Source organism: Salmo salar, chromosome 13 (assembly GCF_965601325.2).
Source record: "Salmo salar chromosome 13, fSalSal1, whole genome shotgun sequence".
Lineage (NCBI taxonomy): Eukaryota > Metazoa > Chordata > Actinopteri > Salmoniformes > Salmonidae > Salmo > Salmo salar.
This window is the reverse complement of record NC_138303.1, coordinates 59,003,999-59,017,570: the sequence shown is the minus strand read 5'-3', so window position 1 is coordinate 59,017,570 and position 13,572 is coordinate 59,003,999. Positions and strand designations below refer to the sequence as shown.

The 13,572-nt window shown below is 45.9% G+C and overlaps 1 protein-coding gene across 3 annotated transcripts in view; it reads left to right on the top strand.

Moving 5' to 3' along the window:
* The window catches only part of LOC106567493 (rho GTPase-activating protein 26), a 118,210-nt gene that overhangs the window by 71,154 nt on the left and 33,484 nt on the right, over window positions 1-13,572 (top strand). For all 3 annotated transcript variants that reach the window (XM_045693395.2, XM_014136787.3, XM_014136786.3), the window contains exons 8-16: window positions 2,215-2,344; window positions 2,715-2,815; window positions 8,284-8,378; window positions 9,214-9,292; window positions 9,624-9,660; window positions 9,903-9,968; window positions 10,108-10,182; window positions 11,015-11,099; window positions 11,482-11,540. In XM_045693395.2, the coding sequence (XP_045549351.1) occupies window positions 2,215-2,344; window positions 2,715-2,815; window positions 8,284-8,378; window positions 9,214-9,292; window positions 9,624-9,660; window positions 9,903-9,968; window positions 10,108-10,182; window positions 11,015-11,099; window positions 11,482-11,540 (727 nt within the window). The remainder of the gene's footprint in view (window positions 1-2,214; window positions 2,345-2,714; window positions 2,816-8,283; window positions 8,379-9,213; window positions 9,293-9,623; window positions 9,661-9,902; window positions 9,969-10,107; window positions 10,183-11,014; window positions 11,100-11,481; window positions 11,541-13,572) is intronic.

Genomic DNA, 13,572 nt, shown 5'->3' with positions numbered 1-13,572 from the left:
GGGGTACCGGTACCGAGTCAATGTGCGGGGGTACAGGTTAATCGAGGTAATTTGTAGAGTGACTATGCATAGATAATAAACAGCGAGTAGCAACAGTGTAAAAACAAAGACGGGGGTTCAATGTAAATAGTCCGGGTGGCCTTCATAATTCTTAAATGGAAGAAGTTTGGAACCACCAAGACTCTTCCTAGAGCTGGCCGCCCAGCCAAGCTGAGCAATCGGGGGAGAAGGGACTTGGTCAGGGAGGTGACCAAGAACCCGATGGTCACCCTGACAGAGCTCCAGAGTTCCTCTGTGGAGATGGGAGAATCTTCCAGAAGGACAATCATCTCTGCAGCACTCCACCAATCAGGCCTTTATGGTAGAGTGGCCAGGCAGAAGCCACTCCTCAGTAAAAGGCACATGACAGCCTGCTTGGAGTTTGCCAAAAGGCACCTAAAGAACACTCAGACCATGAGAAACAAGATTCTCTGGTCTGAAACCAAGATTCAACTCTTTGGCCTGAATACCAAGCATCACGTCTGGAGGAAACCTGCCACCATCCTTACTGTGAAGCATGGTGGTGGCAGCATCATGCTGTGGGGATGTTTTTCAGCGGCAGGGACTGGGAGACTAGTCAGGATCGAGGGAAAGATGAACAGAGTAAAGTACACAAACTCCCCAAATACAGGTGAGCCAAGCTTGTAGCATCATACCCAAGAAGACTCTAGGCTGTAATCGCTTCCAAAGGTGCTTGAACAAAGTACTGAGTAAAGGGTCTGAATACTTATGTAAATGTGATATTTCAGGTTTTTTTATATAAAGATTTTGCAAACATTTCTAAAAAACCTTTCTTTGCTTCATCACTATGGGGTATATATTTAATCAATTTTAGAATAAGGCTGTTATGCAACAAAATGTGGAAAAAGTCAAGCGGGCTGAATAACTTCCGAATGCACTGTAGGTACACAGGCTTTACTCAGTGCCAGTGGCAGGTCATTAGTTAATATTTTAAACAGTAAGCAGCCAAGACAACTTCCCTGAGGAATTCCCAACTCTACCTGGATTTTGTTGGAGAGGCTTCCATTGAAGAGCCCCCTCTGTTTTATATTAGACAGGTAACTCTCAATCAACAATATAGCAGGGTATGTGAAGCCATAACACATACGTTTTTCCAGCAGCAAATTATGATCGGTCTAACAAAACAGCTTCTTATTATCAATTTCCTTCAGCTAATTTCTTTTCAGTCATTTGTTTACTATGAAATATAATTGTGTCTGGTCAAACACATTTTTTCCCAAAGGTTTACTAAGGATTGGTAGCAGGCTGATTGGTTGGCTGTTTGAGCCAGTAAAGGGTGCTTTGCTTTTCTTAGGTAGCGGAATGACTTTTTCTCCCTCCAGGCCTGAGAGCACACACTTTCCTGTAGATTTAGATTGGAGAGATATAGTCTGTTGTCATCCGCAGTAATTTTCCATCCAAGTTGTCAGACCCAGATGGCTTGTCATTGTTGATAGACAACAATAATTATTTCACCTCTTTAACACTCACTTTACAGAATTCAAAATGACAATGCTTGTCTTTCATAATTTGGTCAGTTATGAATGGATAAGTAAGTTTAGAGTTTGTTGTTGTTATGACATGCCTAAGTTTGCTAATCTCTCACTAATTAGGGTCCCCTGGAAACATTGGCCAACACTTTGCTTCCTACCCTGTCAATAATTCCTCCCTGGCTTATTCATTCATTGTCATGTCAAACAACAATGCATTCAATGTGCTGCCACTTTATTTGAACTATAGAATTAGAATAATCATTTTATTTCCATGATTCCAACAGTTCAGCTTTTAACTAGGCCTAGATGTTTTGCCCATATCATGCATCTCTGCGTGGCACAGTGTGGAAATTATTACAAAAGTACAGGAAATACAGAAGTGGTAGAAAATGCTGAAAATGTATTTAGTTTGAACAGTATAAAACCATCAAAATTGAGAAAGCCCAATTACAATCAATTATAATGTTTGTTTTGCCACTCTAGGGTCATGAACTACTCATAAAGCATATTTAGAACTTTTATTATTAAAAAACATAAAATACCATAATAAATGTGATAAATATTGTGATATAAGGTTTTGACCTAGCCCTAACACACTGACTGCAGACAACGGTGAATTGCACAGAATGCAGGGTGTTAGGATGTTTCCATCAGTGTCTGTCTCCTTTCCTGCCCCGTTCAGACGCGGAACCGTTTTGAAAGCACACGGTCTGAGGTGGAGTGTCTGATGAGGAAGATGAAGGAGAACCCCCATGAGCACAAGAGTATCAGCCATGACACCATGGAGGGATACCTGTTTGTACAGGAGAAACGTGAGTGTCCCATCCTGCTATCTCTCTCTCTCTCTCTCTCTCTCTCTCTCTCTCTCTCTCTCTCATGCTGCAATAGGATACAATTTCACTACTCAGTGATTTATTTTTACCACTTAGAAAAGCATGGTGGCGGTAACGTCACGACTATCGCTTTAGTCACACCAATGTTGTTTAGACACCAGTGTTGTTTGAAATAGATTTCAATTTCCCCATAGAAACAACAAGAGTAATTGTATTCAGGATGAGAATATCATGCTCTTAGAGGTGACGGGGGACCCAGCGTGTGCAATAACCATGGTAACCCACAAAATGTGTTCAATACTCCCCCCTCTCTGCTTCTCAATCTGTTCCTCTCTCTTCCCTCTCTCAGGCTCTTTCGTGTCAACCTGGGTCAAGCACTACTGCACCTACCATCGAGAGCCCAAACGAGTCACCATGGTCCTGTTCGACCAGAAGTCTGGTGGCAAAGTGGTGAGTTGACTCAGAGAGGAAGAGGTAAAGCCAGAGGCATAACTGGGCCCAAAATCTGTCTTTTCCAGCAGCAAGGAGTTTTTGTATGGAGGTCAATGAGAGAGTGTCGAATTTGGTTAACAAAAAAATGTAACGGCTTGATTGCTACGTATAGCTTTATTTGATCAAATAGAAGCTTCATAATGCTTAGTTTGTCAGGAGTGTACTGATATAAGTAGGACACGTGACAACATTGAGATAAAACACTTGTTGTTCACACTCGTATCGGCACACTCATTGTCTAGAATGGTCCCACCTGATCTTGCCTCCTCCTGACTAAATGTATCCGCTATTATTTATTATAACCGACAATAACTTTTGAACATCAGATCGGCAATTAGTTACCTCAATCCCAGCTTCAACTTCGACTCATCTGCCCTGGGCTCTTTCTGTAATTCCAATTCCGGCGTTACAGAGGCAAGAGAGGGGGAGTCCTGGCGAGATTAAGGTGAAGGGAAATTCCGGACACCTCTTCCCTCCATTCTATTGGCCACTTAATAATAAGATGGATGACCTCCGATCGCGGATTTGCTACCAACGGGACTCTTGTCACTTCAATATTCTCTGCTTTTCTGAAACATGGCTTTCGAGCAAGATACCCCTCATGGCTATCCAACTTGATGGATTCTCCATTCACCAAGCGGAGAGGACATTGGAGTCAGAGAAATTGAGAGGGGGAGGGATTTGCCTCTTCATCAACAACAAATGGTGTGCTGACTCAAGCGCAGTGAAAGTCTCAACCTATTGTTCACCCGTCTTGGAATACCTGATGGTCAAATTCCGACCCTTCTACCTCCCGAGGGAGTTTTCAGCTGTTATCGTGACTGTTGTATACATTCCACCTAAGGACAAGAAAAATAACAAGCTAGCACTTAACAAAATTCTCAGAGCAGACTCAGAACAGCTGACAGGCATATTCACGGTAATTTTCAACATCTCCTTGTCCCAGTCTGTAATCCGCACATGTTTTAAGATGACCACCATCATTCCTGTCCCCGAGAACTCCAAGGCTTCATGTTATAATGAGTACATCCCTGTAGCACACATCTGTAATCATGAAGTGGTTTGAAAGTCTGGTTATGGCACACATCATCCCAGACACCCTAGACCCACTCCAATTTGCATCCTGCCCCAACAGATCCATAGACGACGCAATCTCAATTACACTCCACACTGCCCTCACCCACCTAGATAAGAGGAATACCTATGTGAAATGCTGTTCGTTGACCACAGCTCAGCGTTAAACACCATTGTCCCCTTCAAGCTCATCACCAAGCTTAGGACCCTGGGACTGAACACCTCCCTCTGCAACTGGATCCTGGACTTCCTGACGGGCCGCCCCAAGGTGGTGTGGTGAGGGTAGGCAACATCATCTCCACCACTCTGACTCTCAACACGGGGGCCCCACAGGGGTGTGTGTTTAGTCCCCCTCAGGAGGCTGAAAAGGTGGGCCCTCAAATCCTCACAAAGTTCTACAGTTGCACCATTGAGAGCATCTTGACTGGCTACATTACTGCTTGGTATGGCAACAGGACCGCCATCAATCACATAGCGCTACAGAGGGTAGTGCGGACCTCCCAGTACATCACTGGGTCCGAGCTCCCTGCCATCCAGGACCTCTATATCAGGCGGTGTGAAAGGAAGCCCCGGAAAATTAGTCTCCAGCCACCCAAGCCATAGACTGTTCTCTCTGCTTCCGCATGGCAAGCGGTACAGGTGCATCAAGCTTGACACCAACAGGCTCCTGAACAGCTTCTATCCCCAAGCTATAAGACTGCTAAATAGCTAAATCTGAGTTGACCCTTGTACTTTTTGTTGTTGTTGCACTGTCTCTATGCACACTCACAGGAATCTAAACACTCACGCACACTGACATTCCAACACTCACTTCATTTGCTCACACACACATAACATGCACTCACATTTCTAATTACTCTACACATACGCACACACGCACGCACACACACACACACATATTCATCATATACGCTGCTGCTGCTACTCTGTTTATCATATATCCTGATGCCTCGTCACCTTAGCCCTATACATACACTACATGAAAGTATGTGGACACCTGCTCGTCGAACATGTCATTCCAAAATCATGGGCATTAATATGGAGTTAGTTCCCCTTTGGTGCTATAACATCCTCCACTCTTCTAGGAAGGCTTTCCACTAGATGTTGGAACATTGCTGGGGGACTTGCTTCCATTCTGCCACAGAGCATTAGTGAAGTCGGGCACTGATGTTGGGTGATTAGGCCTGGCTCGCAGTTGGCGTTCCAATTCATCCAAAAGGTGTTCGATGGGGTTGAGGCCAGGGCTCTGTGCAGGCCAGTCAAGTTCTTCCACACAGATCTCGACAAACCATTTTTGTATGTACCTCGCTTTGTGCACGGGGGCATTGTCATGCTGAAACATTAAAGGGCCTTCCCCAAACTGTTACCACAAAGTTCGAAGCACAGAATTGTCTAGAATGTCATTGAATGCTGTAGCGTTAAGATGTACCTTCCCTGGAATTAAGGGGCCTAGCCCGAACCATGACAAACAGCCCCAGACCATTGTTCCTCCTCCACCAAACTTTACAGTTGGCACTATGCATTGGGGCATACTATGCATCCGCCAAACCGAGATTTGTCCATCGGACTGCCAGATGGTTAAGCGTGATTCATCACTCCAGAGAACGCGTTTCCACTTCTCCAGAGTTCAATGGCGGCGAGCTTTACACCACTCCAGGAGACGTTTTACATTGCGCATGGTGATCTTAGGTTTGTGTGCGGCTGCTCGGCCATGGAATCCCATTTCATGAAGCTCCCGACGAACAGTTCTTGTGCTGACGTTGCTTCCAGAGGCAGTTTGGAACTTGGTAGTGAGTGTTGCAACCGAGGATAGAAGACTTTCACACGCTACACGCTTCAGCACTTGGTGGACCTGTTCTGTGAGCTTGTGTGGCCTACCACTTTTGCGACTGGATGTTTCCACCTCACAATAACAGCACTTACAGTTGACCCGGGCAGCTCCAGTAGGACATGGTGAAATTTGACGAACTGACTTGTTGGAAAGGTGGCATTCTATGACGGTGCCACATTGAAAGTCACTGAGCTCTTCAGTAAGTCCATTCTACTTCCAATGTTTGTCTATGGAGATAGCATGGCTGTGTGCTCAGTTTTCTACACCTGTCAGCAATGGGTGTGGCTGATATATCCAAATCCATTAATTTAATGGGAAAGGAAGCACCTCTATCAGTCCAGTATTCTTGCACATTGTAAATATGGTATTGGAACTGACCCTGTATATAGCTTCTTACTTTCTCATGTTCTTCTTCCATCTTCTTCTATTTCTTATGTGTTTTTGTTTAACCTTATGTTATTTTGAGTGTTACATTGATATTGATTAATGCATTGTTGGGTTTGAGCTTGTAAGAAAGGCACGTGACATTAAAACAACTACTTGAGTATCTGGTCAATATAATGGATCATTTGTGGTTGACTGTTTGTTTACCTACCCCAAATGCCACTCTACCATGCCGTGTGACCTTGTAGTTGTTGGAGCAGAGAGAGAGGGAGAAGAGAGAGAAATGTTGGCATCCTTTGAGCTAAGGGCTGGGGCATCAGCCTCCCAGTCATGATTTCAAGCAGAAATCATGTGTGACATCTGTCTCTACATATTTGAATGACTGCAGTTGATTAGTGCTTCATAATACATCTGTGTGCTGGAGTCTGGCCTTGTGGTAGTGCTGCCGACTCCAGACTGTAACTTGACCTTTGTGGTATGGGTTCAAACCCTGCCTACGCCTTCATATCTGTATTCCTTTACCTGAATGTCTTCCCCATTCGTTTGTGACTTTCTGTCTCAATAAAGAGAAAATACTAATACAAATATATACTGACAAAAAATATAAACACAACATGCAAGGATTTTCAAAGAGTTTACTGAGTTACAGCTCATATAAGGAAATCAGTCAATTGAATTAAATTCATTAGGCCCTAATCTATGGATTTCACATGAATGGAAATACAGATATGCATCTTTTGGTCACTGATACCTTAAAAAATGGGCCTCACAATGGGGCCTCAGGATCTTGTCACGGTACAGTGTCTCTGTACATTCAAATTTCCATCGATAAAAGGCAATTGCCCCATGGGGCACTCTGTTCACAATGTTGACATCAGCAAACCGCTCGCCAACACAACGCCATACACGCGGTCTGTGGTTGTGAGAGCCGGTTGGACGTACTGCCAAATTCTCTAAAACTACATTGGAGGCGGTTTATGGTAGAGAAGTGAACATTCAATTCTCTGGCAATAGCTCTGGTGGACACTCCTGCAGGCAGCATGCCAATTGCACGCTCCCTCAAAACTGTGGCATTGTGTTGTGTGACAATACTGCACAATTTAGAATGGCCTTTTATTGTCCCCATCACAAGATGCACCTGTGTAATGATCATGCTGTTTAATCAGCTTCTTGATATGCCACACCTGTCAGGTGGAAAGAATCCTGGCAAAGGAGAAATGCTCACTAACAGGGATGTAAACTTTTGTGAACAACATTTGAAAGAAATACGCTTTTTTGTGCGTATGGAACATTTCCCCGGATCTTTTATTTCAGCTCATGAAACATGGGACCAACATTTGACATGTTTGCTTTTATATTTTTGTTCAGTGTAAATTTAAAAATGCATCTGAAATAGTGATTGTAGGTAGACACATCTTCCCCTGACACCTCAGTATTGTCACTGTCAGTGGGCAAGGACAAACACTCAGTGGTAGTATATCGCTCCTCATTTCACTGTTCCTCTCGTCCTCTCACACTGATTGAAGTGTACTGTGGAGAAAAGGATGGCAGAAAGAGGGCGATGAGGTGATGGAGCAAGAGGACAAAGGGCAGAAGAGGGGATAGAGGATAAAACATGAGAGGAGAAAGAGCAGGGGAGGAGAGAGGTGATGGTGGGAGAGCAGAGGAGTAAAGTAGAAAGGGCAGAAAAGGATAATGGACATGAGAGGAAGGATCCGAGAGGAGAGGAGGTATCATTCAGAACACATCAGAGTCGTGGCTTGATGCTCCGTCTCAGGATTGCTGCCATGTGTCTCCCAGGATTCTCTGTGCAAACAGTGGTGACACTTCAGTTGCTAATGCACTCCCTTTGAAGGAGCGAGGAGGTGGGGAGGAGAGGGAATGACAGGGAGATGGGGAGGAGATGGGCTGTGAAATGGTTGCACTGAAATAACCTACATCAAAGTTTCTCATCTGTTTTTTCCTAGATCCTTTGAGTCCATCCATCCTTGTCCACAATTCACTATGAGAATCAAAGACATGTATCTTAAAATGACTTGGTTCCATACACGTTGCGAAAGGCACTTCACATTGATTGAACTTGAGTGTCATAAATGTCTCTTCTTAAAGGTTGATTAAGGTTTCCGCTGTCTTTCAGGGGGAGGAAGAGAGCTTCACTCTGAAGTCCTGCACAAGGCGGAAGACGGATTCTATAGAGAAAAGGTTCTGTTTCGATGTGGAGGCAGTAGACAGGTGAGTCATTGCTGCTGGCTACTAGCTTGCTGTTACCCATTACAACCACATGGTGGTGCTCACGAGTCTTGCTGGGCTGAGGCTGTGGCTGACTGACTGTGGGTCGGAGCTCAACACAGAGGATCTTAATAGGGATTGGCAAGCGGTGGATGTTAGATGACGAACGCTAAGTGAGATATCTGCCACCTCTCCAGCCCGGTCGTAGAAGGGTGTTGTCTGACTGTATATAAAGCAGCAGAGCCAGTGACTCCCTAACTCTTAACGCTAGCTCTACGATCTCCCTCCTCCTGCATCGGCCCATTCCTTCACTCAACCCTCGTCATTTATTCATGGTGTTTGTTTGTCCTCTGCCCAGAGTGTTTATGTATGTGTGTGTGTTGGTGTGTGTTTGCTAGATGCAGTGCACTGTTGTTGTTAGCAGCAGGAAAGTAAAAGCTGGCCTCAACATGCCAGCACGCGGGCATCGCAAAGACATAACTTGAGAGTGACTGTTAGTGAGAGAGTGCGTTATGGTGTTCTCTGCCCAGAGAGTGTGTGTGTGTGTGTGTGTGTGTGTGTGTGTGTGTGTGTGTGTGTGTGTGTGTGTGTGTGTGTGTGTGTGTGTGTGTGTGTGTGTGTGTGTGTGTGTGTGTGTGTGTGTGTGTGTGGTTTTAATGGAGTACTGTGTTGACAGCTGAAGGTGAGCCTGCTGACAGGGCCAGGTGAAATATGGTAATGCTGGCCAGAGATGAGCTTAATTGGAGTTTCGGATAGGGCCGGGGTGGATTGACAGAGGTGTCAGTCTGTGTTGGGATGGTTGTGGTGGAAGCAGCAGATTGACTTGTGTGTGTTGCAGGCCAGGGGTGATCACCATGCAAGCTCTATCGGAGGAAGACCGCAGGCTGTGGATGGAAGCTATGGATGGGAGAGAACCGGTACGTTGCCAGGGTTACTCACTCATCCTGTGCGTATGTGTGTGTGTACTCATATGCGTATAGCCCACCACATCGCCCACCACCTCCTTTAGGAAGCCACTTCAGTCCGTACCAACTTCCATTGATGTCAATGTACCGTACTACTACTCACCAGGCAGGCAGTGTGGCATGCTGTGTACAACACTGTTTATTACAGCCTAGTGTACATGGGCTTATGCAAGTACGACCTGTGTTCAGTTCACAGATAGGTGTTTGTGACCGGTGGTGGTGGTTGATGGCGGTAACGCTAAGCTGTGTAACCGTGGTAACTGGGTGTCTCTGTTCCTTCCAGGTCTATAACTTAAACAGAGACAGCCAGAGTGAAGGCCGTAAGTGACACATTGGTATTAATTTGCTTTACTCTACCATCTGTCCATATGAATGCACCCTGATAATTGATGGGATTCATTCACTTCTCTATCTCCGTTTCTCCCTCTATTTTTCTCTCCACCTATCGCTCTTCCTCCCACTCTTTCTCTCTTTACCTTTCTCTCTCTCGTCCTCTCCCTCTCCCACTGTCTCACGCTACCTCTCCCCCTCCCCCCCCCCACCCTCTCTCTCCATCTTTCAGTGGCCCAGCTGGATGTGGTTGGCTTCAATGTTGTGAAGAAGTTCATCTACGCCGTGGAGACCAGAGGTAATGAACTAAGGCTTGGCTGCTTACAGGCTTCACAGGTCTCTAGTACTACTGTATTGTGAACCTGGTGTCACTGGTCACTCTTACAGGTCCTATACAATCTTTATAGATATCTGTCCTGTTCTGTCCTGTCCCACAGGCATTGACGAGCAGGGCCTGTACAGGATTGTTGGAGTAAACTCCAGGGTGCAGAAACTCCTGGGTCTTGCCATGGGTAAGACAGAGAGATAATGGAGCTGTGTGTGTGTGTGTGTGTGTGTGGTGTGTGTGTGTGTGTGTGTGTGTGTGTGTGTGTGTGTGTGTGTGTGTGTGTGTGTGTGTGTGTGTGTGTGTGTGTGTGTGTGTGTGTGTGTGTGTGTGTGTGTGTGTGTGTGTGTTTGTGTGTTGTTTGATGAGTGATGAAAGCAGGTCATGTAAGGATTGGGTCACACCCCTGCTTGCCTCATTACTATCATCGGCGAAGCAACCTAGAAAATAGTTTTAGAGGGAAACGCACACAAACACAACACTCTCACTGCTACACTCTTCCAGTGCTTTATTGACTCACAAACAGAAACAGAGCATCCCAGGGAGTGTGTTAGAGAAAGATTGAGTCCTTGCCGCAAAAACAAATCCAAACAGGTAATATTTCGGGGCAAGATTGAATCGAACTTAATTAACATTTATGCATTAGTTTTATTTGCACAACCTGTCTTATTCTGATAGCCGGAATCTCCTGCTCCTCCTGTTAGGGGAGTCTATACTGTAGTAGAAAACAGTAGAAAACCATCCTGCGGATTTATGTGAATAGCTATGGGGAATAGGCAATTTATGCAACTGTATAAATAATGCAAAACAAGTTGAATTACTGTAGATATACTGTAGCTCTGAGACTGACAGACAGAAAAACACAGGAGGAGGAGACCATAGACCTGGTAGAGGACTGGATGAGAGAATATACTGACAACTGGAAAATAGAATGCAATAGATAGATTCAATCACAAATGTCTGAAGTCTCAAAGCTCCTCAAATGACAGATGATGACATCTTTCCTCTCCCTCTGACAGATCCTAAAACCTGTGCTGACGTGGAGCTGGACAGTACAGAATGGGAGATCAAGACCATCACCAGCGCAATCAAGTACTACCTTAGGTACAGTACTGTGAATCCATTGCCCAGGTCTAGTCATGGAAATGACTAAAGATAGTAAAGGAACACAGGCTCTCTATGAGTACTGCACTGAGTGAGAGAGGGCTGAGAGCATGTGGTTGATCAATATGGCCTTGGCCTGCTGAGTAGAGCTAAGGAGGACAGGATCGAGGGCCATGGGAGAGCGCAGAGGGGTTAGTATAAAGAAGAGGAGATGAGAGAGGAGGAGGGGGTAGAGGGCTAGGACTGAGGAGACCCACATACACAAACAGCCCAGTTTTACGCCTGCCTAATGAAGAGGGAAATCAGCCTGATGAGTGGAGGGCCATGACTCTCTGCCTGCCTGCCGCTGTGCCCATTGACTCTCTGTATCTTCTCTCCTCAGAATGCTGCCCGCGCCCCTTATGACTTATCAGTATCAAAGGAGCTTCATCAAGGCAGCCAGTGAGTCTTTTCTCCGTTGTCTTTTCTCTCCTCCTCCTTCCTCTCTCTCTTTCTCTCTCTCTCTTTCTCTCTCTCTGTCTCTCTCTCTCATAACAGTTGATCTGGTTCCACTTCTTTTGCCCTCTTCCTCTCTCTCTCTCTTTCTCTCTCTCTGTCTCTCTCTCATAACAGTTGATCTGGTTCCACTTCTTTTGCCATCTTCCTCTTCCTGATAGCAGCTCCGCTGACTTTGTTTTGATAAACCAGTCTGGTTTTGAATTTGATGGCCTGGTTTAGCTCCGTTGGGCAGTAGTGGGGTTGACGTGTGAAGGAGAAGCAGGACGTAAGGGTGTGTCCTTGGCAAGCCATAAAGGAAATGGCTTTACAGTGGGGCCAGCTGGGATGATGGAGGATGGGAAAGATAACCAACAACAAATATAGCCTATAATATATTTATTGCCCCCTCCCCCAAACTTCCCTTTGCCATCTCCCTGTCCCCTAATTGGTCCTTACATTAGCCAGAGCTGCATTTTCTCCTTCTCTTCCTTTTTCTCTCTCTCTCTCCATCCCCTTCCCTCTACAGCCCATCTCTCTTCCTCTTTTCCTCCCCCTCTCTCTCTCTCTCTCTCACCCCATCCCCCTCTCTCTTCCCCCGCTCTCCCTCTCTCCCCGTTCATATCTGCTGTGTCATTGGCTGCCGCCTACCTGCCTGCCCTGAGATGTCTGTTTCCTCCAGGCACTGCATGCTTGTTGACATCAGGCCATTGCCCCGAGATGAACTCTGTTTTACGAGCACCTCCTCTTCCTCCTCCCGAGCCACCCGCCCCTCTTTGCTCTACTTCGGTTTTGGGAGGGAAGGCTGTGTGCAATCAGGAACCTAGTCTGAGGCATGCACCAGCAGGAAAACACACACCTACCAGACACGAACACTCATACTCATACACTTTCTGTCACACACAAACTCACTTAAATGACCACAGACACACACCACACACTAATCTTAATCTTAACCCGAAAACTTAACCCTAAACCTAATTCTAACCTTACCACTAAATATTTTCTTTCATAAGAAAAAAAACGTTTAACCATTTTTCTCCCCAATTTCATGATATCCCATCGCTGCAACTCCCGTACAGACTCGGGAGAGGCGAAGGTCGAGAGCCATGCGTCCTCCGTTACACGACCCTGCTTCTTGACACACTGCTCGCTTAACCCGGAAGCCAGCCGCACCAATGTGTTGGAGGAAACACCGTCCAACTGGCGACCGTGTCAGCGTGCAAGCGCCCGGCGCGCCACAGGAGTCGCTAGTGCGTGGTGGGACAAGGACATCCCGGGCCGGCCATACCATCCCTAACCCAGACGACGCTGGTCCAATTGTGCGCCACCTCATGGGTCTCCCGGTCGCGGCCGGCTGCGATACAGCCCGGGATCGAACCCGGATCTATAGTAATGCCTCTAGCACTGCGATGCAATGCCTTAGACTGCTGCGTCACTTGGGAGGCCCCTTACCACTAATTCTAACCTTAACCCTAACCCCCTAGAAATAGCATTTGACCTTGTGGGGACTAACAAAATGTCCCCAGTTGGTCAAACTTTTGTTTGTTTACTATACTCGTGGGGACTTCTGGCCCCCACAAGTATAGTTAAACATGTCCCACACACACACACACACACACACACACACACACACACACACACACACACACACACACACACACACACACACACACACACACACACACACACAGGGAATCACCCTACCTCCCAACCCAGTCTCTGAGTCTTGCTATCTTGCTTTCTTCTTAGACTTCATATCCTTCATCTTAGATTCAGATAAGCTTTATTAGCATAAATGACAAAGCCACTGTTGCTAAAGTGATGTGAGATAATGACGTCAACAGTAACAGTATAAACATTTATAATAGTTATGGTGATTAGAGAAATGGGACTCAGCAGCGTTGCAGTTCTTGACACAAACTGGTCTGCCTGGCATCTACAAAAAATCCAAGATGGCGTAGCAGTTCAGACGTCCTTTACCCTCCTCTTGTCGTGT